The sequence below is a fragment of the Sinocyclocheilus anshuiensis genome, unplaced genomic scaffold (assembly GCF_001515605.1).
Source record: "Sinocyclocheilus anshuiensis isolate Anshui unplaced genomic scaffold, SAMN03320099.WGS_v1.1 scaffold181, whole genome shotgun sequence".
Lineage (NCBI taxonomy): Eukaryota > Metazoa > Chordata > Actinopteri > Cypriniformes > Cyprinidae > Sinocyclocheilus > Sinocyclocheilus anshuiensis.
Window position 1 is genome coordinate 1,639,410 of NW_015540898.1, and position 27,549 is coordinate 1,666,958.

The 27,549-nt window shown below is 35.5% G+C and overlaps 1 protein-coding gene across 1 annotated transcript in view; it reads right to left on the reverse strand.

Annotated features, from left to right (window-relative positions):
• LOC107689019 (ADAMTS-like protein 4) overlaps nucleotides 1–27,549 on the reverse strand; it is a 55,975-nt gene that overhangs the window by 10,986 nt on the left and 17,440 nt on the right. The window contains exons 5-9 of the mRNA XM_016486889.1: nucleotides 20,547–20,649; nucleotides 8,109–8,248; nucleotides 7,704–7,908; nucleotides 2,849–3,036; nucleotides 259–328 (exon numbers count right to left, since the gene is read on the reverse strand). Of these exons, the coding sequence (XP_016342375.1) occupies nucleotides 259–328; nucleotides 2,849–3,036; nucleotides 7,704–7,908; nucleotides 8,109–8,248; nucleotides 20,547–20,649 (706 nt within the window). The remainder of the gene's footprint in view (nucleotides 1–258; nucleotides 329–2,848; nucleotides 3,037–7,703; nucleotides 7,909–8,108; nucleotides 8,249–20,546; nucleotides 20,650–27,549) is intronic.

A 27,549-nucleotide genomic window follows, 5' to 3' on the forward strand; every position in this document is an offset into this window, starting at 1 on the left:
CACACACACACTCTCACACACACACAGTCGCAATCCCGTTCTCCTGCAATGACCTTAAAAGGTTTCAGCGGTGGCCAATAAGTGATGAGAGAAATAAGAGAAGACTGCTCAAGTGAAATATATCTGCACGGCACACACATATAAACACTATAAATTTAGAGTGAAAGAGAAGATCATCAGGAGAGAAAAATAGAAACTGAGATGGAGGGAGAGAGAGAGAGAGACTCTGTGTGACAAGGAGACTGTTGAATAACTCACTGATTTCTCGGAGCGCAGCCTGTCCTCGCTCCCTCTCTCGGTGTACTTCTCTCTCTCCGTCCCTCCGTTTCTCCAAGCAAAAAAACAGGTTAATAAACTCCAGCATATGGTAACGTCTCACTCCATGACTGCATTCCAGTCAGCATCAGCCGTATTTCACTGATGCACAGACACTCAGAACACACACACACACACACACACACACACACACACACACACACACACACCGCAGTATGTGGACACTCTTTTTCCTAAAATCTGCATGAAATTAAAGCTGGAGTACATGAACATGAACTCACCATTATTCATGAAATTCTTCTAAAACCAAATTGATGACACCTAAACTAGACCAATACTGAAGTCTAAACTGGTATCATTAAACCAGAGATACCTAAACAATACTGATACTCAGGCTTGGAAGGGTTACTTTAAAAATGTATTCCGTTACAGTTACAAATGACTTAATGAAAAAAGTATTCAGTAACGTAATCCAAGCACCACAATATGAAATTAATATAATTTGATTTTTTTTGGATTCCTTCAAGGTCACATATATAAATAAAGTCAAGTAGAAGTAATATCATCAAAATACTTAACTATTGCAAAATATAAACTATTTGATGCACAATCTAAAATATTTAAGAAACTGCCATGTAGTTGTAACTATGCTGTAACTAAATGCTCTGTTAATATGAAACCAGAACACAACAGAAATGTCTCCGCAACAGAAAAATAAAGAATACAAATTTGCATTTTTTCTCAAGCAAATATAATAAGAACAGACGCACTGAATTATGATAACATTAAACAATGCTAAAAATATTTTAGGATTCAAAATTACTGCAAAGTTTAATCCTGTGAAGTATTGCTGTTAGTCTGTTGGCAGCATTAAGCATCTAATGAAAGACTAAATGTGCATTTAAGCTGCTCATTCAGTTAAAACCTACAGCTTTGGGCAAAACTTTCTGGCTACACGTGCTGATCGAACACACCTGAGCTTCATTAAGAAGAGGAGATATAAGCAGAAGTAGAGAAAGAAAGTAAACTCTCCACTTCACCCGCTTATGGTGTTTTCTACCTCTGTTTTCCCGAGGCTCGAGCAAGTGACGGATCAGCGGGTCTCACACTGCACGGACACTATTTTGCCCCAGACTTCATTCATGGATCGCACTTTGCACTGTTTGAGACTTCAATAAAACCACCCATTTTCTGTTGATTTAAACTACTTTTGTGTCCTAGTATGACTACCCACACCACCAACACCTATACTAGACCAATACTGAAACTTAAATTAGTATGACTACCCAAACGACTGACACCTAAACTAGACCAATACTGAAAAATAAACTAGTATCATTAAACTAGAGATACCCAAACTAGACCAATACTTAAACTAGTGTTACTACCCAAACCACTGATACCTAACTAGACCAATACTTATACAGTACTTAAACTAGTATGGCTACAAATCCAGTGATACCTAAACTAGACCAATACTTATACAGTACTTAAACTAGTATGGCTACAAATCCAGTGATACCTAAACTAGACCAATACTTATACAGTACTTAAACTAGTATGGCTACAAATCCAGTGATAACTAAACTAGAGCAATACTTATTCTTAAACTAGTATGACTACCCAAACCACCAAGACCTATAGTATACTGTACACTAATACTGAAACTTAAACTAGTATAACTACCCAAACCTGATGCCTAAACTAGACCAATAATGAAATGTAAACTAGTATCATTAAACTAGAATACCTAAACTTGACCAATAGCGATACTTAAACTAGTATAACTAACCAAACCACTGACACCTAAACTAGACCAGTACTGATACTTAAACTAGTATGACTACCCAGACCACTGACAACTAAACTAGACCAATACTGAAACATAACTATTATCATTAAACTTGTGATGTCTAAACTATACCAAACTATACCAATACTGATACTTAAAACTAGTATCACAACTTAAATATTGATAATTCAACTAGTCAAACACTGATACCTAAACTAGTATGACTACCAAAACTACTGACACCCAAACTAGAAAAATACTGATAATTAAACTAGCATCACTATTTAAATACTGATAGTTAAACTAAACACTGATAATTACAATACTCCAATTCTGATAGCTAAACTAGTATCATTAAACTAGTGATATCCAAACTGGACAAATATTGACACTTTAACTAGTATGACTACCTAAACTACTGATACTTGACCAATACTGATATTTAACTACTGTATCACTACTTAAATACTGATAATGTGTGTATTTCTATTACTTTAAAATACTTTATTGTATCGTCTCATACTGTTTCCTGATATGAGCCGTTACTGGAAAATGAGAGAGCTCCTAACATGATTTAGGAGAAGTGTTATATTCATAAAATATCATCATGAATAAACACAATAGGCATGTATAAACAGAATTGCGGCTCATCCCTTCCGTCCTTTTCTGCAGTAAAACCTCCCAGTTCAGAGTTTGTGCTCCATCACACACAAGCCAGACTTTTTCCAAAATTCTCTACTACATGAACATGTGTGTGTGTGTGTGTGTGTGTGTGCTTACGTATAGCTGCAGCTGGGCTGTTGTGGGTCCAGGAGCGCTGAGGGTTTCTCCTCTCTCTTCTCCCTGCTCTTGAGGCCCAGCTTTGGGTCGGCTGTACATGAAGGTGGTTCCTCCTGCCTGATACTCTCCCGGAGGATCGACCGCCCAGCGTCCGTTCACCACAGACTGACCTGTTCCACTGCGCAGGGCTGCAGACACAAACACATGCAATAATGACATGAGGTACTCACATTCACAACATACAGAGCTAGATATGTTCCTGAAAGATGTTTTGAGATTCATCTGACAGTCATTATTTGTTATGGAACGTGTGGAAGGCTGTTTTTAGCTGTCTGTAATTACAGATCTCTATTCTGCTTGTGATGATTTTTATGAGTTTCCTACCATAATCACACATCACATGAAACTAGGAATTCTCCTCCAAGAGGAGTTCATAGACAAAGTGTCAAAGAAAAAGGAATGAAAAGGAAAGGATATAGCACAGACATCAGAAAACTAAAATTAAGCAAATGTGTACGGCTCTCATGCGTCTCCCCATGAAACAGATCCCTAATAATGAGATCTCTGTCATATCTCAAATATTTCTCCTCATATTATGTTGAGAGTAAATGTAGATCTCAAATTGTGCTCTGATTTGCCAAGATAACAACGATGGCAATCAAAGGTGACAGATCTCAATATGAATGCATCATTATTCATCAAATTCTTCTGAGACCAAATGATCAAAGCTGTGCTATTCACAACACACCAATTAAATTACAAATGACTCCTACTGACATCTAAACAAGACAATACTAATACTTAAACTAGTATGACTACTCAAACCACTGACACCTAAACAAGACCAATACTGATTAAATAAACCAGACAAACGCTGATAAGTAAAGAAGTATGACTAGCCAATCTACTGACACTTAAACTAGACCAGTAGTGATACCTAAACTAGACAAATACTGACACAAACTAGTATGCCTAACACCTAAACTAGACCAATACAGATTGAAATTGATATTGATAAATAAGCTAGACAAACACTGATAATTACTAGTATCATTAATCATGTGTATCATTAAACAAGTGATACCTAAACTATACTAACACTGATACTTAAACTAGTATAACTGAACTATTGATACCTAAACTAGATAAATACTGATACTTAAACTAGTATGGCTACCTAAACCACTGACACCTAAACTATACCAAAAATTAGTTTAAAGGGGTCATATGATGTTGCTAAAAAGAACATTATTTACGCGGCGGCGGCAGCAACAATACTACAGTGAGAATAAAAGTTATGCCTTCTTTCTTTGCGTTAACATTTGGGCGGCGTTATGCAAATCTTCCCACATAGTGATGTAGACATGTGGGGGCGTGTTAGAACGAGGCGTTTTAGGTAGGCGTGGCTGACTCTGAACTTTTATAAAGAATATCTCTTTGGATTTGAGACTTTAGTCTTTGCAACTTTACAGATCTTCTTTATGCACCAAGAGCTTGTAACACTTCAAAGAGAAAGGAAACATTGAAATCGCATCATATGACCCCTTTAACTAGTATATCATGACTTAAATTGTAATTGCCCAAAGTTGTATGATTACCAAAACTATTGACACCCAAATTAGTCCAGTACTGATGCTTAAACAAGTATCGTTCAACTAGTGATACGCAAAGTAGACAAACTACTGACACCTAAACAAGACTAATACTGATAGTTAAACTAGTATCACGACTTAATTACAGTTAATTATACTAGACAAACACTGATAACCAAAGTAGTATGACTACCAAAACTACTGACACCCAAACTAGTCCATTACTGATACCTAAAAAATTATCATTAAACTAGTGATACCCAAACTAGACAAATATTGACACTCAAACTACCCAAACTACTGACACAGAAACTTGACAAATACTTAAATACTCATAATTAAACTAGCAATCACTGGACACAAACACTGATAATTACACTACTATGACTACCCAAACCACTGACATTCAAACTAGAGAAGTATGGATACTTAAACTAGCTTGACTACTCGAACTAGTGACACCTGAACTAGATCAATACTGATAATTACTGTACTTTTAAATAATCATATTTTACATATTACAAAAACAGTTTCTAGAAAGGAGTACTGTTAATGACTAATTCTGAGAAACATCATTAACTCAGGCAGTAGTTGAAAGATGTCCAATATCTAACAAAACACCAGTAAAGAAGATATATCTTTCATACAAAACGTGCATAACATACATATTTTTTGGAGACTACTACGAATATTACATATGACCATACATCAAACAAAAATAAAAGATAAATATAGATGAGTAACAGTATTTGCATATAAATATATGATGAGGATTAATATAAGCATAAACACAATAAGTAATAAATCATAAATGAATACATGGATATGAAAATCAAGAAAAATATAACAACACTGATTATTTGGATACATCATCACGTAACCCGGTGAGTGTTTAGTCTACTACAGCAGTCTGCCTCCGGGGCACAATCACACCATACTAGAGAGAAACGGACGGAGAAACAAACACAGACATGTCCACGAGTCTGACTCAGGGTCATATTCACTTATGAAAACAAGCCTGCATTAGCTAATCCAGCCCAGAGAGATCTTCCCAACCCCACGCATCCTCAGCCGTGAATATGTGCATTCCTGAGTCATGTTCAGGCTAATATTAATATGAACGTAATTTCAGCATCCCTCTCAGGACATTGACTCATCGCTGCCCCAAACGCACCGCAGGCTCATACAATGGGACAATATAATCTGAATTTAGACTTGCACGCTCTAGATCTTCTGAAGTGATCAACAGCAGCTGTGAAGAATTAAAAAAATACCTCTCTGCTGGTGATCGCTGTTGTTTATGAGCTGAACATTTGGCTGGAGGTCTGAACTCTGAGCTGAGTTTCAGCCGAGGAACAATGACCAAGTCTCACTAATCTCACATTAGCAGGTAGAAACATATCCCGATACGTGATGTAAGCCAGTTCATGCATTCACAGTCACACACGCATTCACACGCTCATGAATGTCAGGAAGAACTTCCATCAACTTTCATTGCTTTAAATTACGATAATCATAATTCCTAAAAAAACTAATCCAACTAAATTCAGTCATCATTTACTCACCCTATGATGCGAACTCTTTAGTCAAAAAAAAGAAAAGAAAAGGAGTTTAGCAGAATGTTCACGCTGCTCTTTTACTTCCAAAGGTGAATGGGGACTAGGGATGTCAAGCTACCAAAATGACAAAAACCTACACTGAAAACGTGAAATTACCGTGTCATTTATTTGCATTCGGTTTTGTTTTAATTTGGTTAAAAGCAAATAAAAATCCATAGAAACAAAATTTAGTTTGAATAGTTTTTTGAATGTTGATGGGCGGAACACAGACTGGCTGCAGAAATTATTTATTTATTTATTTTTAGTACATAACAGAAAAAGATAGATTTTAAAATGACATTGTAATAAACATAATGGTCTTTTAAAGTGGACATTCCTGTGAGTAAACTAAATTAAACATTGACTAACTAAATGTTTTTTAATTTTACCTAAAGTGAAAATTCTACTTTCTTATAGACTATTTAGCTCTTGCTTTTAGTGAAATTAAGTTGTAAAACGGCAAAAGAAATATTATATTATACTGACCTACATTAAGTAACATTCTGGCTTGTGTCTAAAGAAAATATCTTGATATATAATCATTTTCATCTTTTGGGAAAAAAAAATGTTTTTGATTAACATTAAATCAAAATGTCAAGTTTCTACCAAACCATAAATATAATTGAAGAAAAACAAATATATTTGGCTGCAACAAATTAAAGTGTTTTCAGTGTACAATACAATAGCTTCATGCATTTATATGGTAATTTTTACACTATTTTTGTATCTTGACAGACCCCATTCACTGTCGCCAGAGCTATGTGAGGGTGAGTAAATACATTTTCATTTCTGAGTGAACTATTCTGCCCTGCAAAGGCAAACCACAGTCTCAGTGATCACATAGTTCATGCATTTGATTTTGTAGGAAAATATTCCAAAAATGTATGAAATAAGATATAATTTAGTTCATTTATGAAGCTGTTTTCCACTAGTTAAGTTGGCATAATGAACGTTTCTCAGGTTTCATTATTGTAGGGACATTTGGTCACCATAAGGAAAGACAAACAAAACAAAAATGACCACACACATACACCATGTTTGTGTTTCTCTCATGGTGGGGACTTTACGTTTAACACAGAGCTAATGACATTTTCTGACCCATAACTTAACCCTCACACAAAGCTTTAGGCAGTTCTGCATTTTCATTAAGACATTATTTGTGACCCTGGGCCACAAAACCAGTCATAAGGGTCGATTTTTTGAAATTGAGATTTATTCATCATCTGAAAGCTGAATAAATAAGCTTCATTGATGTATGGTTTGTTAGGATAGGACAATATTTGGCCAACTATTTGAAAATCTGGAATCTGAGGGTGCAAAAAAAATCTAAATATTGAGAAAATCATAAATCACGTTGTCCAAATTAAGTTCTTAGCAATGCATATTACTAATCAAAAATTAAGTTTTGATATATTAACGGTAGGAAATGTACAAAATATATTCATGGAACATGATCTTTACTTAATATCCTAATGATTTTTGGCATAAAAGAAAAATCGATAATTTTGACCCATACAATGTATTTTTGGCTATTGCTACAAATACACCTGTGCTACTTATGACTGCTTTTGTGCTCCAGGGTCACATTTAGTATTTAATTTAATTAAGCCATTTCCTCAAGGAGAAAACAGCAGAAAATATTTCCAAACCAGACAGAGTTCGTACCCAGATAGTTGGGACTGGCTCGTCTCTCAGTGATGTTGATGGCCGTGGCTCCAGGCGGGATGTCCAGGATTCTGTGGTAGCCCAGCGGGACACTCGTGTTTAGGAAACTTCCAGTGACCCTCTCGCAGGTGCTGTCTCCCCCGCCGCACACGCCACAGCGATCCCGAACCAACCCTGAGCCCAACACACCATCACAGCCCTCGCTCTGACACACACACACACACACACATGGAGGAAACAGTGACTTTATTACCATTACAGTAATACATGAAGCTGCCAGATTCTAGAACTAAAGATCTGTAATGCTGTCCTCACAGATTTAGACTTAGAATTGAATCGCTATGGCTCTTTCCGGTGCTGATGTTACTATCATATTGGTGCATGTCAGCCTAGCTGTTTTCTCACCAGACAGCGTCCTCCCACACACACATCGTTGGGTGTGTTATTTGCGCAGGGCGTTCCATCTCGTACCCTCTCCGCCTGCCGCACGTAGAAACGATACCCGACCGGTCGACAGGTCAGCTCACACTGCTGCTCCAGACCCACTGCCACAGAACAACACACCAGAACATCATTCAACGCCATTTCACATTACTGTACATTCATCACAGTAGCAGCTTTACCTTATATACTTCATATGATCTATTGGACTTTATTAAGGGTCTTGTATAAGAAGATGGCATTTATAACTAGCCCACAAAAAAACACATTTATGGAAAATAAGCTTAAAAAATGAGTCAAAAATCGCCACAGAATTGAGGTCACAGCCATGAGCTTATTAACATTGCTTGCCCGTGTTTGCATATCATGTTTGGCGTGCAGTATCATACCACTTTAGTATTTTACAGCTTGGCCGGGGTCATTGCATTTGCAAAGAGGTTAGCTGATTATAACAAACGTCATTTGCATATAGAGGTCTTAAAGGTGGAGTACATTGTTTAATTCAGAGATACAGTGGAAAACGGTCATTGGGTGAGTTTGGTTTATGGGCAACATGAGTGGATGTTACTGTGTTGCTAATCGAATTATATGCAAAATAAAATAAAATATAAATATTAGATAACTTTAACTAAAAAAAAAGAGAGAAATGTTGCTTTCTTTCCCATACAGAAATATATGGCATATATGCAACTTTATTAATTTACATATATATTTCTTACACGTCCGTCATTTATATTTACTTATATAGTATCACCATGTATTGAAGGGTTTTAGGATGGATATTTGTGTACATGGCATATATACTGTATATTACACATACATAAACATATTAATTATATGGGCTAGGTATATGTTAATATAAGAAATTATTCAAATTTCTAATATGTTCCATATATGTTTTTACTTCAACTGACAAATTAATATATTGAAATTGTATATGCATACATATATTACATTTGCGTATGGGTTGGCAAATAACTAACAAAATAAATTATTTTTTAAGTTGAAGTACTAAAATTAAAAACTAATTTAAAACAAACTAAAAGTAAAACTGAAATAAAACTACAATTTAAAACGAAAACTGAAAATAAAGTAAATGATCATTTAAATGATACGAATAATAAATGCATGAATAGCATATAAATGATACTAAAATAACACTGGTGGACGGAAATCAACAGTTCCATAAAAGAGTGCAATAAACATCATAAACACATGATCAGAATGGATCCTTCTGCCCTCATGAATGAAAGTCTTTCTGAAAACAGCTTGTTTTTTTCCGTTGTATCTGTCCTCTTTGTGAACCTCGTGAAATCCCTCGGGTGCGGATGCGAGCTGCTTCGGTCTCTCTCTCTCACAAACACAACACAGTCCTGAGGTATTAATTACAGCCAATCAATGTCATGATCAAAACACACAGGAAACACTCATTATTAATGGTGTTTACTAACACAGATACAACACACACTTGATATTTTCCATTTAGGATTTCATCGGTTTGTCTGGAAATTCCCTGTTACCTCCTGTCTTTCTGTGACTGTGGGAACACTGTGAATATCAGACCCACTTTGGCTCTTTTATCTCGGGCCAGTAAGTAACCAGCTAACCATGACCCAGAATGCACCAGCACATTCTGCATGCAAAAACAGCTCACAGTTTCTCTAGAAAATGTAAAAATCTAGTTACATATTTTGAACATCTTCTTATCGGTCCATCTGAGTTTTTGCTCTCTGGTCTTTCTGTCTATTTTCAGTCTCAGCTGGACTACAGTTCGTTCATCTGAAGCACACAAAGAGCACTTTCATGATCTGGCAAGCTCTAATCTGATTGGCTGATGTCCGGCAGTAAGAGCACACAGGGTTTTTTTAATCAGTCTGTTGGGGCTCATTCAGTGAAGACCTCTTACTGGACTTGAAGAAGTTTAGTTAGTCATCAAAACTTCGTAGTTTTCTGTGGCATTTTCTGGCTTTCTTTGAGAGAAAGTATTTGTTATTTTTCAATGGCCAGAAATTTTGATCACTGAAATAAAATATGTATAAGCTGAAGTAAAACTAAAATAAAAAAGCTATTAAATATTAAAAACAAAACAAATAAAACTGACAAAAGCATGTAAACGAAAATGTTTAGTTGGTTACATCAAATCTTTGAAAAAGCTGTAAATTTCACTTAGTTTCTGGGGCATTTTCTGGCCTGCTTTGCGAGAAAGTACTTGTTGTTTTTGGATGGCCATATATATAAATATAAATAAATACTACTATATATATATATATATATATATATATATATGATGCTACAATAGCACATAAATAATAAATCTGACATGTAACCACATTACAAACACTGACAAAAGCATGTAAACAAATGAATAAAACCTAAAATAGAAGAACATTTTAAAATAAAAGTAAATTTTAACACAAGATATGAATAAATACTATAGCACATTAATAATACTAAAATAAAATGTCAGAGGATAATAAACAGTTCAATAAGCACTCATAAAGACTTCTCTGACGTTATTTTAAACATGTTGTTTTTATGCTGGTCCATCATCTAATTTAAATAACCCCGCCCCTAAACACAAAACAAACTGTGGTTGGTCACTTCACATGTCAGTCAGATCAGTTCTCTTCTTGTCTAAGTGGGCGGTTCTTCCAGAAAATGCTGTAACGTGTAGCAGACTTGATCCGGTCAGTCAAAGGTCAGGTTACGTGAGATTCTCTTTCTCTCTGTCTGTCAGAATCAGCTGACACTGACAAAAGAGCAAGAGATTCCAAGCCTGTCTTTTCCCATTGCATCAAAGTTATCTTTGAGAGATTATGATGGAGACAATGGTAGAGAGAGAGTGAGAGAGAGAGAGAGAAATGCACGAGAAAGAAAAGTCAAAATCAAAAATAATGAACAAAAAGGACCATCTTGAAGAAGGGCAAAAGCAAGAATACATAAGAATTATCTTCATTTCTCCTCTTTTTCTTGCTCTCTCTCTCTCTCTCTCTCTCTCTCTGTCATTCTCACAGATGGCCCCGCCCTAATTTAACTTGCCCCGTGGTTGGTCGAGGCTGGAACTGGGCATCTTTCAAAAACGCAGCGAGGCTGATCTGGGTGTTGAGGGATGACGAGAGAAAGAAAGAACAGCACAGGATGAGAGAGGAGTCCATTCAGGGAAAGAGGGATATACAGAAAGACCAAAAGAAAGAGCTGGAATGTCAGAAGAAGAGCGCGAGCCTGAAAACTATTCACACACTTCAGCCTCACATTTCACAAAAACATGTCTGCTCAGTTTGAAATTATGCAACAATAAATGTAATGTCTAAAAGCATTTCTCATTTTAATTTACTTTAACTTAAACTAAAACTGAAATTAAACTTAATAAAAATATACAGATATAAAAATTAAATAAATACAAATAATATAAAAAAAAATAATAATAATATTAATAAAAACTTTCACAGTATCTGAGTTATACTAAAATAACACTGATGCTCCAAACATTAAACAAATTATTTACTTTTCACTTAAATAATTTATGGTAATTTGTATTGTATCAATTTGTTTCTATTGTTTTAAATACAAATATTTTACTAATATCAAATGTTTAGACAGTAACATTATGTAAACTGTGTCTGTGGGACACCATATTGCGAAAAGTATGCTTACACTATGCACAAATAGTGTATAAAATAGTGCTTGAAACTACATTTGCTCAGTAAAAAGGTGCTTAACACTCCAAAAATTAATTCAAATGTAAACATACATTTCCACTGGAAGCTTGTTTCAGCCATGATATGAAAAAAAAAAAAAAAAAGTTTCCAAAAATAAAGCTTTTTATCTCACAATTCAGACTTTTTTTCTAGAAAATTCTGAGTTTAAATCTCAGAATTTGGACTGAATTGCAAGATACAAACTACGAATTGTGAGATATAAACAGAATTGTGAGAAATAAAGACAGAATTGCAAGACACAAACTCAGAATTGCGAGATATACATTCAGAATCACAAGATATAAGGTACAATTGCAAGATATAAACTCAGATTTGGAAAAAAGAACATCAGAATTCTGAGTTTATATCTTGCAATTCTCTTTTTTCTTCAAATAGCAATTACATATTATTCTGAAAAGTCAGAATTCCAAGAAAACAGTCTGAATCGTGAGATATAAACTCAAGATTCTGAAATGCATGATATGAGTTGTGAGATATAAATGCAAGAAAACTTGTGGAATATAAACTCCCGCAGTCAACACATTTAATGTGCAAGCTGTTTTTCATAGCTTGTTAATCCAACAAGGGATTTGTGCCTCTAAAGACAGAAAAATAAAACTGTAACTCGACACCAAAGTGTGCAATATTTCTGGAAAGCATCTCCTGCACATGTTTTATGGGAATAGTATGCATCCAGTACATTTGCATAATGTGCATAACTAAAAAGCAGTAAGTGCAGCTCTTCCAGGTGTGAGTGTGGTCACAAAGGCCTGACGTTTTCAGAGCAGGTTAGAGTGTTATTAGTCCAAACACAGCTGTGTCTCCATCCCTCCCTCAGACTCTCTCGCTCGCTCTGGCCAGTCAAACACCAGTCCTTCCCAACTCCTCTAAATCTCTGTTTACAGTATTGTGTCCGTGTCCCAGCCCTGTCCCCAGCCGTCATCCATGCTGATCCAACACATCCCGCTCTCTAATACTCTCTGAGCTGGGTGGAGAGATTCTGGCAGAGGACAGATACAATAGCAAGGGATTTGGATCAACGCAAGGAAAACGAAAGGAGGGTATGTTTAGTGAGAACTAAACGAGCGAGAGAGGAGTTCAGTTTCTCTGTTCATGCACGCTCTCGGTCTCCTCGTTCACTTGGATCTCCCTCCATCTCTCTATCAAGCTCTCATAGGAAAAATGTTCACCTTTATTTTGCTCCAAACCCACAAAACTTGCGTTCTTTTATGGAAGAAAAAAGACATTCTGAAGACATTTTATGCACTAAATACGATACAGGAGGCTTTAAAGGGTTAATAGAAGTTTCTAAGGCCTCTAAATGATCAACATGATCAAAACTTTGCTGTTAAACCCGTCGCACACAATCTACTCCATGCCTTCTGTTGTCTGATTGATAGCTTAGAGTTTTTTTTAAATCAAGTAAAAGGTCTTTATTCTAATTGTACAAACGTCCTCCTTCAGCTTGTGCTTCGTGTGTCTTTTTTCTTTTTTCTTTACTGATTTTTATCAAGTAAACATAAAAATAACTGATATTTATATAATTTTATGTAAGTATCTGCTACTGTTATAAAGATTTCATTGATTTACATTACAAGCATCAGAGTTTCATCTATATGAGCAATAAAAAAGGCATAAAAGAGACATAAAAGCCTGTTAAATTACAATAAATAAGAGACTGAAGTCTAATGAACTAATTGAATTGAACTAATTTTGGTCTGTTCACCATTTTCTGTGAATGACAAAATATTGGTCTGTTCCTCAAACATCAGATGGGTTTGGAACGACACGAGGGCGAGCAAGTGAGACAGAATTACATTTTTCAATGAACTTTTTTTTTCTTTTAAATGTCATTTTAAAACCCTCAAGCACACTGAGAACAAGCCAAACCATACACAGAACTGCACAGCAGCGCCATGCAGTAACAATTACTACACACACACACACACACACTCACTCACTCTCTCACACACACATACGCACGCACGCACAAATGATCTCCCAGGGACAACAAAACAAAAGCATGCTCACCATACAGCCAAACCCCCAGAGCCCTGTCCAACAATAGCTCACATAACTGCTGGAAACTACCACCCTTTTACTTCTAATAAATCGGAGCACATTATAATACCTCCTCCACCAGCAAAACACACACAGTCCCAGTGTCGCCTTGTCACACCGAGGGCTCTTTCGCAACTGCTCATGGCCTGAATACCCCTGAGTGCTTTTGTTTTCATTTCATTTCTACATAAAGGCAGATTTAGAAGCGAGTGTAAACAGAGGGGTGAACGAGTGCCGTGTCTCTGTCATTTCAGTGTAACTGAATTCTTACACTGAACTCTTCCTGATCCTGAACTCCGTAGGATATCTGCGCTGTCCCATACTCAACTCTGTCCAGTATTGACCCCTGCCCGATGCTGAGCTCTGCATGCTGCTTAGCCCTGTCCGATACAGAACTACGTCTGATTCTGAACCCTGTTCAATACTGAACTCGGCCTGTTGTTACAGCTTTAGGGCATGCATTTGACTCACACCTATTGACACACTTACCCTTAAACCGTAAAACACTGTTTCACTGTGTCACACCTACATCTCTGTTCTAGCTTGTACTTTTCCAAGCCATTTGGGAAGTGTGTATTGGCCCTTGTCATGCTACACGATCTCCTCAGAATGAATCACTTGTGCTCAGGCATTCCTTAATTATTAGTCACTTTGGATAAAATTATTTGCTAAATGAATAAATCACTATCATTTTAATTACACGTTAACAAACACTACATCTGTAGTTCAAAGCAAACATTCTGCAGTCATGTACCCAAAAACAAAATGTGCCATATATCTGCACTGTACTGTATATAATTTCACTTTGTTACTGAAACAATCTGGCACCCTATGCATTATATATAAGGTTTGGAGTAATAACATGCAATCAATACTCAATCCTTTCTCCTTCAGTATATCTATTGCTTCAGTGTCACACAGGCTTGAAATGATTTACTGAATAAGACTGGGAGCAGAAGGGAGATCATAAATACTCTCAGAACCATGATGAGAAAAAGCTCAGTGATAAAAGATCCACTTCTATAGACACATACAAGACGTCAGCTACAACAACTCATTAGCAGCAATTCATCAGCAAATAACTACAAACAGGATTCAGTGATCTAAACTCAAGACTCAAGGTTCTAACTGAAGAATCTAAACCCAAGATTGATCCTTAACTAAACTAAACTAAACTAAACTAAACTAAACTAAACTAAACTAAACTAAACTAAATTAAACTAAAGCTTAAAACCTTGAACCTTATGATTAAAAGTTCTACACTCAAAAATCAAGATTCTAAACTCAAGATTCAAGATTGTAAATTCAAGATTCAAGTGTCTAATCTAATCTCAAGAATCAAGATTCTAAACTGAAGAGTCATGATTCTACACTCAGTATTTAAAATTCTAGACTCAGGATTTTAAACTCAAGATTCAAGCGTCTAAACTCGGTATTGATTACTCTAAATCCAAAATCAGGATTCTAAACTCAAGATAACAGATTTTAAACTCAAGTTTGTAAATTTAAGATTCAAGTGTCTATTCACAATTCCAAATTCAAGGTTCTATAAAGATCTAAAGAATCTAAAGATTCTACATTCAGTATTTAAAGTCGAAGATTCTAAACTCAAGATTCATGTTTTAAACTTAGGATTGTAAATTCAATATTCAAGTGTCTAAACTCAGTATTGATTATTCTAAACCCGAAATCAAGATTACTAAATCTAAATCTAAACTCAAGATTACAGGTTTTGAACTCAAGTTTGTAAATTCAAGATTCAAGTGTCTAAACAAAGTATTCACAATTCCAAATTCAAGGTTCTATACTCAAGATTCAAGATTCTAAACTGAAGAGTAAAGATTCTACACTCAGTACTTAAAATCAAAGATTCTAAACTCAAGAATAATGTTTTAAATTCAGGATTGTAAAATCAATATTCAAGTATCTAAACCCGGTATTCATTCAGCATTCTAAATTCTAAATTTAAGGTTCTACACTCAAGATTCAAGATTCTAAACTCAAGATTCAAGGTTCAAAACTCAAGATTGTTAATTCAAGATTCAAAATCATAAACTCAAGATTCAAGTGTCTAAACTCAGTATTGATGATTCTAAATCCAAAATCAGGATTCAGGTTTTGAACTCAAGTTTGTAAATTTAGGATTCAAGTGTCTATTCACAATTCCAAATTCAAGGTTCTATAAAGATCTAAAGAATCTAAAGACTCCAAATATTCGAAAGAATCTAAAGATTCTACATTCAGTATTTAAAATCGAAGATTCTAAACTCAAGATTCATGTTTTAAACTTAGGATTGTAAATTCAATATTCAAGTGTCTAAAACCAGTATTCTAAATTCTAAATTTAAAGGGGTCATATGATGCTTTTTTAAAGATCATTATTTTGAGTATTTGGTGTAACAGAATATGCTGACATGCTTTAATGTTCAAAAAACACATTATTTTTCAAATACTGTACATTATTGTAGGTCCTCTATGCCCCGCCTCTCTCAAACGCTTCGTTTTCTACAAAGTCCCTCCTTCCGACAAGCGCAGTCTGCTCTGATTGGCCAGCTGACCCAGTGCATTGTGATTGGCCAATTTAAGATTCAAGTGTCTATTCACAATTCCAAATTCAAGGTTCTATAAAGATCTAAAGAATCTAAAGGCTCCAAAGATTGTAAATAATCTAAAGATTCTGCATTCAGTATTTAAAATCGAGGATTCTAAACTCAAGATTCATGTTTTAAACCTAGGACTGTAAATTCAATATTCAAGTGTCTAAACCCAGTATTCTAAATTCTAAATTTAAGGTTCTACACTCAAGATTTAAGATTCTAAAACTCAAGATTTTAAACTCAAGATTCAATAGCGTAAACTCAAGATTCAAGTATCTAAACTCAGCATTGATTATTCTAAACCCAAAATCAAGATTACTAAATCTAAATCTAAACTCAAGATTACAGGTTTTGAACTCAAGTTTGTAAATTCAAGATTCAAATGTCTAAACACAGTATTCACAATTCCAAATTCAAGGTTCTGTACTCAAGATTCAAGATTCTAAACTGAAGAGTAAAGATTCTACAATCAGTACTTAAAATCGAAGATTCTAAACTCAAGATTAATGTTTTAAACTCATGATTGTAAATTCAATATTCAAGTGTCTAAACTAGTTTAAAAGAATTTAAACAAGTGTCTAAATTCATTCAGCATTCTAAATTCTAAATTATGGTTCACACTCAAGATTTAAGATTCTAAACTCAAGATTCAAGGTTTTAAACTCAGTATTGATGATTCTAAATCCAAAATCAGGATTCAGGTTTTGAACTCAAGTTTGTAAATTTAAGATTCAAGTGTCTATTCACAATTCCAAATTCAAGGTTCTATAAAGATCTAAAGAATCTAAAGACTCCAAAGATTCTAAAGAATCTAAAGATTCTACATTCAGTATTTAAAATCGAGGATTCTAAACTCAAGATTCATGTTTTAAACTTAGGACTGTAAATTCAATATTCAAGTGTCTAAACCCAGTATTCTTAATTCTAAATTTAAGGTTCTACACTCAAGATTTAAGATTCTAAAACTCAAGATTCAAGTGTCTAAACCCAGTATTCTTAATTCTAAATTTAAGGTTCTACACTCAAGATTTAAGATTCTAAAACTCAAGATTCAAGTGTCTAAACCCAGTATTCTTAATTCTAAATTTAAGGTTCTACACTCAAGATTTAAGATTCTAAAACTCAAGATTCAAGTGTCTAAACTCAGTATTGATGATTCTAAATCCAAAATCAGTATTCAGGTTTTAAACTCAAGTTCGTAAATGTAAGATTCAAGTGTCTATTCACAATTCCACATTCAAGGTTCTATAAAGATCTAAATAATCTAAAGACTCCAAAGATTGTAAATAATCTAAAGATTCTGCATTCAGTATTTAAAATCGAAGATTCTAAACTCAAGATTAATGTTTTAAACTCAGGACTGTAAATTCAATATTCAAGTGTCTAAACCCAGTATTCTAAATTCTAAATTTAAGGTTCTACACTCAAGGTTTAAGATTCTAAAACTCAAGATTTTAAACTCAAGATTCAATAGCGTAAACTCAAGATTCAAGTATCTAAACTCAGTATTGATTATTCTAAACCCAAAATCAAGATGACTAAATCTAAATCTAAACTCAAGATTACAGGTTTTGAACTAAAGTTTGTAAATTCAAGATTCAAATGTCTAAACACAGTATTCACAATTCCAAATTCAAGGTTCTGTACTCAAGATTCAAGATTCTAAACTGAAGAGTAAAGATTCTACAATCAGTACTTAAAATCGAAGATTCTAAACTCAAGATTAATGTTTTAAACTCATGATTGTAAATTCAATATTCAAGTGTCTAAACTAGTTTAAAAGAATTTAAACAAGTGTCTAAATTCATTCAGCATTCTAAATTCTAAATTATGGTTCACACTCAAGATTTAAGATTCTAAACTCAAGATTCAAGGTTTAAAGCTCAAGATTGTAAATTCAAGATTCAAGTCTCTAAACTCAGTATTCCAAATTGAAGGTTCTACACTCAAGATTTGAGGTTTTAAACTGAAGAATCAAGATTTTAAACTCAAGATGAGGGTTTTAACTTAAAAGTTCAAGATTGTAAGTTCAAGATTCAATTGTCTAAACTCAGTATTTACAATTCAAGGTTCTAAATTCTAAATGGCAGGTTCTACACTCAAGATTCAAGATTCTAAACTCATGATTCTACTGTAGATTTCCTGCTCAGTAATTAAGATTGTAAATTCAAGGTTCGAAACTCAAGAATCAAGATTCTGTACTCAGTATTTAAGATGTCAAGGATCTAAAGTGAAGATTTAAGGTCCTGTCCTAATGATTTGTGGTCGTCTCTATGGCCATCTGTCAGAGAGGGGTTCCCGCACACTCGAGTCTCTCTGTTGTGGACCAGACGGCTTCCTCTCCTCAACAGTAGATTGGGTGTCACTTCAGTTACGTCTGTCCTCACTTCCCCCTTTTTCAAGCCTCTCACTTACTATTCAGGTCTTTCTCCTCTCATTCACAGACCCTTTCATCCCATCCATCCATCCATCCATCCTGAACAGCAGCCTTTTTTCATTCGGTTGCTATGACTCCCTAACCTCTGTCCTCTCTGACTCCGCCCCCCTCATCCGATTTCCCCACTATAAGTCCCTCTTTTTCTTTCTCTCGTCTCTCTGTATTGTTGATTTATAGTGGTGGTCTGGTACGTGTGTTTGGTCTCTTTGACTTTTATAACGGCCCGTCACACATTCCTGTTTTTAACTCTGTGTTCCTCTTTAACTTCTCTTCTCTATCCTCACAAAGACTCTTTGCTTGTACAGTAATGCCCATGACCCCTGCGGTCTCCCTCCTCCTCTCTTCATTCATTCTACATCTACTTTGTCTTCTTATGGCTCAGGTCATTTACAGCCTCTCAAAAATGCCTTTATTCTTGCTTATCTGCAGTTCTGAGCTTTCTTAGAATCACTAACCATTCAAGGCTGTGCCGGTCTAAAAGGAATCTGTGCACATCTTTCACATTTTCTACGCTGATCGTGAAGGGAAATCTGCAGAATGAATTAAAAAAATGGCATAACTTGTTGAGCTGAGCTGAAAATACTCATCAAACATATTTAAATGATTAATTTTTTTGCAATATGGAATAAAAATGTAAATAGTTAATATTTATAAACAACATTTTTCTCAACTTCCAAGCCATCTTGGATCATTGTTTTTTTCTTTGTATGCAAACCACAAGACTGCTTTTGTAACAAAAAAATAAAAAAATTAAAAAAAAGAAGGTATTATTGGGACAGACTTTGTGTCTGAAGCACAGCTACACTACCTTTTAAATGTTTGGGGTTTCCTCTTTGGGAAGAAATTAATACTTTTATTCAGAAAGGATGCATTAAATTGATCAAAAGTGACAGTAAAGACATTTTTAATGATACAAAATATTTCTATTTAAAATAAATTATATTCAAAGAATCCAAAAAAAAAAAAAAAATCCTGGTTTCCACACAAATATTGTGCAGCACAACTGTTTTCAACATTGATAATAATCAGAAATGTTTCTCGAGCAGCAAATCAGCATATTAGAATGATTTCTGAAGATCATGTGACACTGAAGACTGGAGTAATGATGCTGAAAATTCAGCTGCGCATCACAGAAATACATTACAGTTTAACAGATATTCACATAGAAAACAGTTATTTTAAATTGTAAAAATATTTCACGATATTTACTGTATTTTTGATTAAACCGCCTCGGTGAGCAGAAGAGACTTCTTTCAAACACATTAAAAAATCTTACCAACCCCAGACTTTTCAGCTATATACAGTACGATGCCTTAAAAGGTTTTCTAAATACGCAGCACACTATCTTTTGGAACAGGCTCATATGTTTAATAAACAGATAAAAACCAAACTGCAAACTAATGCATGCAGTCTGATCATGAAAAACTAAGTGAAAAGAGGTCAATGGAAAATATCGTGTTAGCAGATGTCCAGTACACTCGGTTATTAGACAATAAACTCCAAATGCTGCTCCACAATGGCAGAGAGGTAAGTAACAGGGTAATATTCCACCACACCTCTGTTATTGCTTCTTTTTTCCCTTTACACCCCTTCAATTTCCGTTTCTAACCTTCTGTGAAAGGCTCCCAGTCATACACGCGTCCCATAAACTCTTGATTGTTGAACACTGCACACTGTTCAGCCCTGGAGCTTACTGGAGCACCTGGACATGCCTACAGGGAGCGGGAGAGAGAGACTTAAGTTATGGCATCTCACTTTGACAAGCATGGCAATGTGCGTGTGTGTGTGTGTGTGTGTGTGTGTGTGTGTGTGTTTTTGGTCAACCTGTGACAGAGAGTGATACATTAGTTACCATATGGAAATAATGGTGAACCTGGAGACACTCAGATAAATCTCCAGAGGGAGAGACAGACAGAGGTCAATGTTTACAGAGTCAGAGCAAGACAAGAGCCCTGAAGAAGATGACTCAAAGTGACACACATTTTAAGGAATGAAAAACTGACAAACCACTAGGGTTGGGAATAAAAAACAAAAACAAAACAAAACAAAACACCTTTGTTATTTAGAACCAGTTCCATTTTTAAAATAAAAAAGGAAAGTTTGTCAGGACAAAAATTACAAACTTGAAAGAATTAATACTGTAGATTTCAATTCTTTCTTCTAAATTATTTCCAGAACCTTTAACTCTATAAAGCTACCGTATCATTTGATATACACATTTCTAAGGCCTCTAAATGAACAAAACTTTGCTGTTAAACCTGTTTCACACACAATCTACTCCATGCCTTCTGTCGTCTGATTAATGACTTTTTTTTTATCAAGTAAAAGATCTGTTAGTCTAATTGTACAAACGTCCACCTTTACTGACTTTCATAAAGTAAGCGTCAGAATAACTGCAGTAATATCTCCAGATGAACACTTACTGGACTGAAGCAGCTCAGCTTTACTTGATTCTCCATCAATCATGTTTTAGAGTCTCAAATCTGATCCTCAGGATCTTTTGAGGAGCGTTTGTTTCCAGAAGCTTTACTTTCACTGTTCCTCAGCGGAGGAATGATCTTCACAAGCCTCCAGAACATCTCACATCTTCTGAGGAGCCTTTATTTCTTCAGCTCTCAATCACTGCATTATATGTTTGGAGCATTTCAATCTCATCTTACTGAGACATATTAATGGAGATATAGAGCGACGACTGATATTTATATCATTTTTAAATGTAAGTATCTGCTGTACTGTTATAAAGATTTCAATGATTTGCATTACAAGCAGCAGAAATTCATTTTACTTATTGGCCACATAAATATCAGCATCTGCAGCAAATTGCATATTGTTTTGGGCCTCTGAATAAAATTGTGCAGTTTTTTTCCTCCACATTCTCACTGTATCAGACTATATGAGCCATAAAAGCTTGATGCATCAAATATAATACAAAACAAAAACACATGCATTTTTTTCTCTCTCTACAAGTTCAATAAACTGTTTTTGAAATTTAAATGTCAGACTATTATTTAACATGACAGGCTTTAAGGGGTTAATAAACCAGAATCGTTAAGTGGAAATGTAACCAGAATCGATAAATTCCTTGCAATCCCCAAACCACAGACAGAACGGGACATCAGGATAGAAACATATGGCATCATAAATCAGACCTATATCAGCTTCTATAGAGCGCTAGAGCACAGATGCACGTCTCAAGATCTTCCACGAGTTCGTTCTCGATGCCAGTGACATCAGGAAACACTGCTCATTTTCTCTTGCTTTTTTCCTCTTCCTGTCTTGATAGGAAGCACCCACAGAGGGAGAGATGTTACAGGACACTAAAGACAGGCAGAGACAGCTGCAGACAGTAATGGGGGTGAAATTAAAGAGGCACAGGGTCATCGAGGTGTCATTTCACCTCACAGACCACCGCACACACCGCCATTAATGACTAAACACCGTCCCATTAATGCACAGCAAACACTGCGGCTCTCCACAAACCAGCCCTAAATATTTACAGCACGTTTGAGTGTGTTTGCTCAGGAAAACTTCTGCTCTGATTATTCTAGAGCTTTAGTGCTCATACTCGTGTTCTTTGTGGTTTGATTAATTCGTGTTTGGGTGCTTACGGCAAAAGTTACGATGTTAAGATACTTACATATATACATACGTTTAATTAGGCTACATCAATGCTGACGAATATTTATAAGCAAGCTGAGTTTTGAATGGTTTAAAAACAACTGAATTTATGATTGTTAAGAACAAAGATATAAAGAGTAGAATAGAGTAAAATAATTAAAACTAAAACCATAAAAAAGCATCTGTGTTACTTCAAACAAAATAAATGTTATCTAAAATAATAAAAAAAATTTTTTTTTTTAGCTAGTTTCCTTTTTTAACATTTATTATTTTCATTTTGGTTTAACTTGATGTACTAACTGAACTAAAACTAAAACTGAAATAAAAATAATAAAAACTACTAACAAAAAATAATAAATAATAATAATAATAAAAATGACAAAAACACACAAAACTAAAATGAACTAAAACAAAAATTTAAGTAAAATAAAAATTTAAAAAATTCTAAATCGTAAATTAACGGTGAAGATATTTAGCAAAATGTTCATGCTGTTCAAGAAAGCCTACAAAAAAGTTCACTTAATTAAGTGAAGTTAAGTAAAGTTCAAGTATGTGTAGTATACTAATATCAATGTAGAGTATACTGTACTTGTACTGTACGTGTACTACTATTTCAATACTTGGGACTAAATCAACTTTTTAATTAATAAAAGTATACTTTTAAGTGCATTTAAATGTAACAGCAGTAAACTTTAAGTACACAACTTGTTTTTCTTTAGCAATTATCCTACAAGTGAACTTAACCGTTGCTTCTGGCAAATCCATAATCTATAATAACGCTTCCTCCAGTGAAAAAGTCCATCTCCTGTTGTCTCTCACATCAAAATTCACCAAAAATCCACATATTTGTTTAGAGCTGCTTTGGACTGTGCAGATTTCTCTCCTGATTCCGACCAGACCACACCACTTTTTCACTGGAGGAAGCGTTATTATGGACCAGAAGCAACGGTTTGAAGTTAAAATTTGAGTGAACTATTCCTTTAAAGAATTATACATAAACAAATCTAAGCAGACAAAAACAAAAATATTCAAAAGGATTTGTGAGATCAACCCAAAGGAGGATTTTACTAGCTAGGAGAGCAGAAGGACAACACAGAGCTGATATATAGTTGAAACGTACCAGTTAAAGAGTTCAGAAGAGCTCCTGTAATGAAGCAGAGCATCTACTAGAGCTCAAGCTGAGAGACAGAGAGCTAATGCTTTACTGCCTTTCCTTAGGCCACATTCACTTCCTCGTTAATAGGGCCACTGTCAAAGAGGGGCACACATGGGTCAGACCGCACACACTCACACACGCACACACACACACACACACACACGCACACACTCACACACACACGCACACACTCACACACTCACACACTCACACTCACACTCACACCCACACACACACAAACAGCTCCATCGGATCTTATTTCCAGGAGAAGCTGAGTGCTTACAAGCTCAGTGGGAAATCAGGGGGTAGCGCTCTCTCTCTCTCACACACACACACACACACACACACACACACACACACACACACACACACACCCACACACACAAACCAGTACACACACACACACACACACACACACACACACACACACACACACACACACACACACACACACACACGTTTGTTTTGCTATCTCAGTGAGGACATTGCATAGACTTCCACTGATTTTCAGGTTAATGATATTTTCTATCAGCTAACCCAAACCCTACCCCTAAACTTACCCATCACAGAAACATCTGCAGAACACTAGATTTACATCAAAAACATTTTCTGGCTGATTTATAAGCCTTTTTAACTAGTGAGGACCAGTCAAATGCCCATCCATGGCGGATGAATATGGCGAGAACTCAAGATTTTCTCACACAAGTTGTGAACAGTAACAACCCAATAGCTGCCACACACACACACACACACACACACTTTCTCCACATACATCTTTTCTCTTTCTCTCTGAATACCTCATTCTTTTGTATTACTCTGTGTCCAGCTGACAAAAGCAGTTGGTCAGTGTAAACACACTTAACAAAGCAGCATGCTGAAACACGCACACACACTCTTCAAGAGAGGTGCTTGAGAAAACAAGAACCTAAAAACACCTGAATAGACACAGATGAAATGTTCACACAAAGACGTTCCTGTGTGCTGCTCCATGTGCGTCTGCAAAAGGAAAGTTGATGCATAACAGATCCAGGAGCTTTTTCAATCAACTTCAAGATTTTAGGTAAAAATGTATATAAGCATATAGGTTAATGTGAATATCTTGGGTCATGTACTGGTCACTGTTTCTTTAAAGTTTTATACAACGTTTATTCACATTTTTCACTTTTAAATAGTTAATTTAAATGGTCCTGCAGTGTGATTTTAACCCTTTAAAGACTGACACTTTAAATAGTAACACTTTAATAAACACTTTAAGTTTGCATATGTGTTTTTTTAGTATCATATTTGATCCATCAGGCTCACAGTCTAGTGAGAATATGGAGAAAAACAGTTCAAACTGAGCAAAAATATGCAATTTGGTGCAGATGCTGATGTTTATATGATGATCCTTACATAAAATGATATAAATATCAGTCGTCACTCTATATCTTCAATAATGTGTGTTAGTAAGATGAGATTGAAATGATCCAAACATATAATGCAATACAATCCAGTGATGATTGAGAGATGAACAAATAAACGCTCCTCAAAAGATCCTGAGGATCAGATTTGAGACTCTAAAAAATGATTGATGGAGAATCAAGTAAAGCTGAGCTGCTTCAGTCCAGTAAGTGTTCATCTGGAAATATTACTAACAATATCACAGTTATTCTTACATTTACTTTATAAAAATCAGAAATGTGCATGTACAGTAGGCTTAATAGGGTTAAAACGCTGTTTAAAACAGCTTAAGATGTATAGCATGTCACACGGCAGGATATGCACAAAACTCACAGCTAATGTTCAGGTGTTGTGGTCGCCAGGTCATTGTGATGATTGCTCAGTGGTTACTTACTGGCTTACGTCAAAAGAGCCCCAAAATCTGACGTACAATCAGATGTACAAATAGCGCAGGACGAGTTACACAACAAAGCTGAATTCTTAGCCTAAGAGGCTTGAGCGGTACAAATAAGAGCAATATTAATAGTAAAAGTGATGCTTGACTAAGCAAACACTACTAACTAGATTACACACAAGCCCTGTGTGTACAGTATGTGAGAGGGTTTGAGCATGTGGGGTTCATTTGAGCAGCACCGAAAGAATGTGAGCTATACACGTCTGTCTTTGTGTCCAAGTGTGCATCTCTGAGTTTGTGTCTGTGTATTTACAGTTAATGCATAGTAAATCCTGTGCGGATGTGTGTGTTAAACAAGGTTAGTCTGAGGAAGGATAAAGTGTACAAAAAGAGAGGAGAGGAGGGAAGGGCAGAGCAGCTGTTAAACAGTGGGCCTTTACAAACTCGACCTGAAGAGAATAAATGCTGGGAGTTATTTCATGAAATGCAATGTAAACACAATTGAGTCATTTGCGGTGGTTGGTTTGCACAGGTGATGGACAGCTGTCCGATTTCAGTCCCAGCTGAGATTTGAGCTCATTTCCTGCCAAATTCCTGATGTTTTGTCTCATATCAGCATTATGGCCTAAATTCTTTAAATCCCCACAAACCAAACTCTCTCCAACCCTTTAAAACGGAGGAATTTAGCAGCATCTGTAATGCATTTCAATCTGAAAACATCGCCTTCAGCATAAGGACACTGATTGGAAAGGGACACGTCACATGAAATAGAAATTGTCAACTGTTGTTAAAGGACTAGTTCACCCAAAAATACAAATTCTGTCATTTACTCACCGTCATGTCACGCAAAACCTGTATGGCTCAATGCAACACTAAAAGAGATGTTTAACAAAATGTTTATGTTGCTCTTTTCCAGTTAATCTATTTTTCGCAAATTGCAACTTAAAGGAATAGTTCACCCATAAATGAAAATTTGCTGAAAATGTGCTCACCCTCAGGTCATCAGTGATGTAGATGAGTTTGTTTCTTCATCAGATTTGGAGAAATGTGCATCACTTGCTCAGCAAGTCACTTGCTCAATGTGGATCCTCTGCAGTGAATGGCTGTGAAGCCAAAAGCTGCTTGTTTGTAAGAAACAAATCCATCATTAAGAGGTTTTTAAACCATTGCTTCTGGCTAAGATACAAGTGAATAATCCATAATAACGCTTCCTCCAGTGAAAAAGTCCATCTCTTGTGGTCTGTCACATCAAAATCCACCGACATACTGTGTTTTTGCTTGTAAACAGTGTTGGGTCTGTGCAGATTTCTCTGCTGATTCAGAACAGACCACTTTTTCACTGGAGGAAGCGTTGTTATGCATTAAACACGCAGCTTTTGTCTTCTCCAGATGTTAACTGATGGACTGGAGTGGTGTGGATTATTGTGATGTTTTTATCAGCTGTTTGGACTCTCATTCTGACGGCACCCATTCACTGCAGAGCATCCATTGCTGAGACACTGATGCAATGCTACATTTCTACAAACCTGATGAAGGAACAAACTCATCTACATCTCGGATGGCCTGATGGTGAGGACATTTTCATTTACGGGTGAACAAATTTCTTTTTAGTCTTTTTCCCCGTACAAACAATACAGCACACCAGTTGTATGAACTACTGTTATGATGCTTTTTAATTAATAATTTAATTAACACTAGTATCCACTGACTTTCATTGGGCCTCATTCATGAAACACAGTTGTTGTTGTTGTTGTTTTTGTATTGCATTACATAAATTGTTGCATGATGCAACATGTTACATTACCACAAGACATTCTTCATCATGTGACAGTATGCATAGAGATTTGTTCTGCTTGTGTTTCAAGCAAATGAGGACTTCTGATGAAAAACAGGAGTCGTGAATTTCTGCGAAACAGATCAAGTCATACAGATTTGTGTTGACATGAATAAATGGTAAGTCAATGATGACAGAATTAGCATTTTTGGGTGAAATACCGCTTTAAA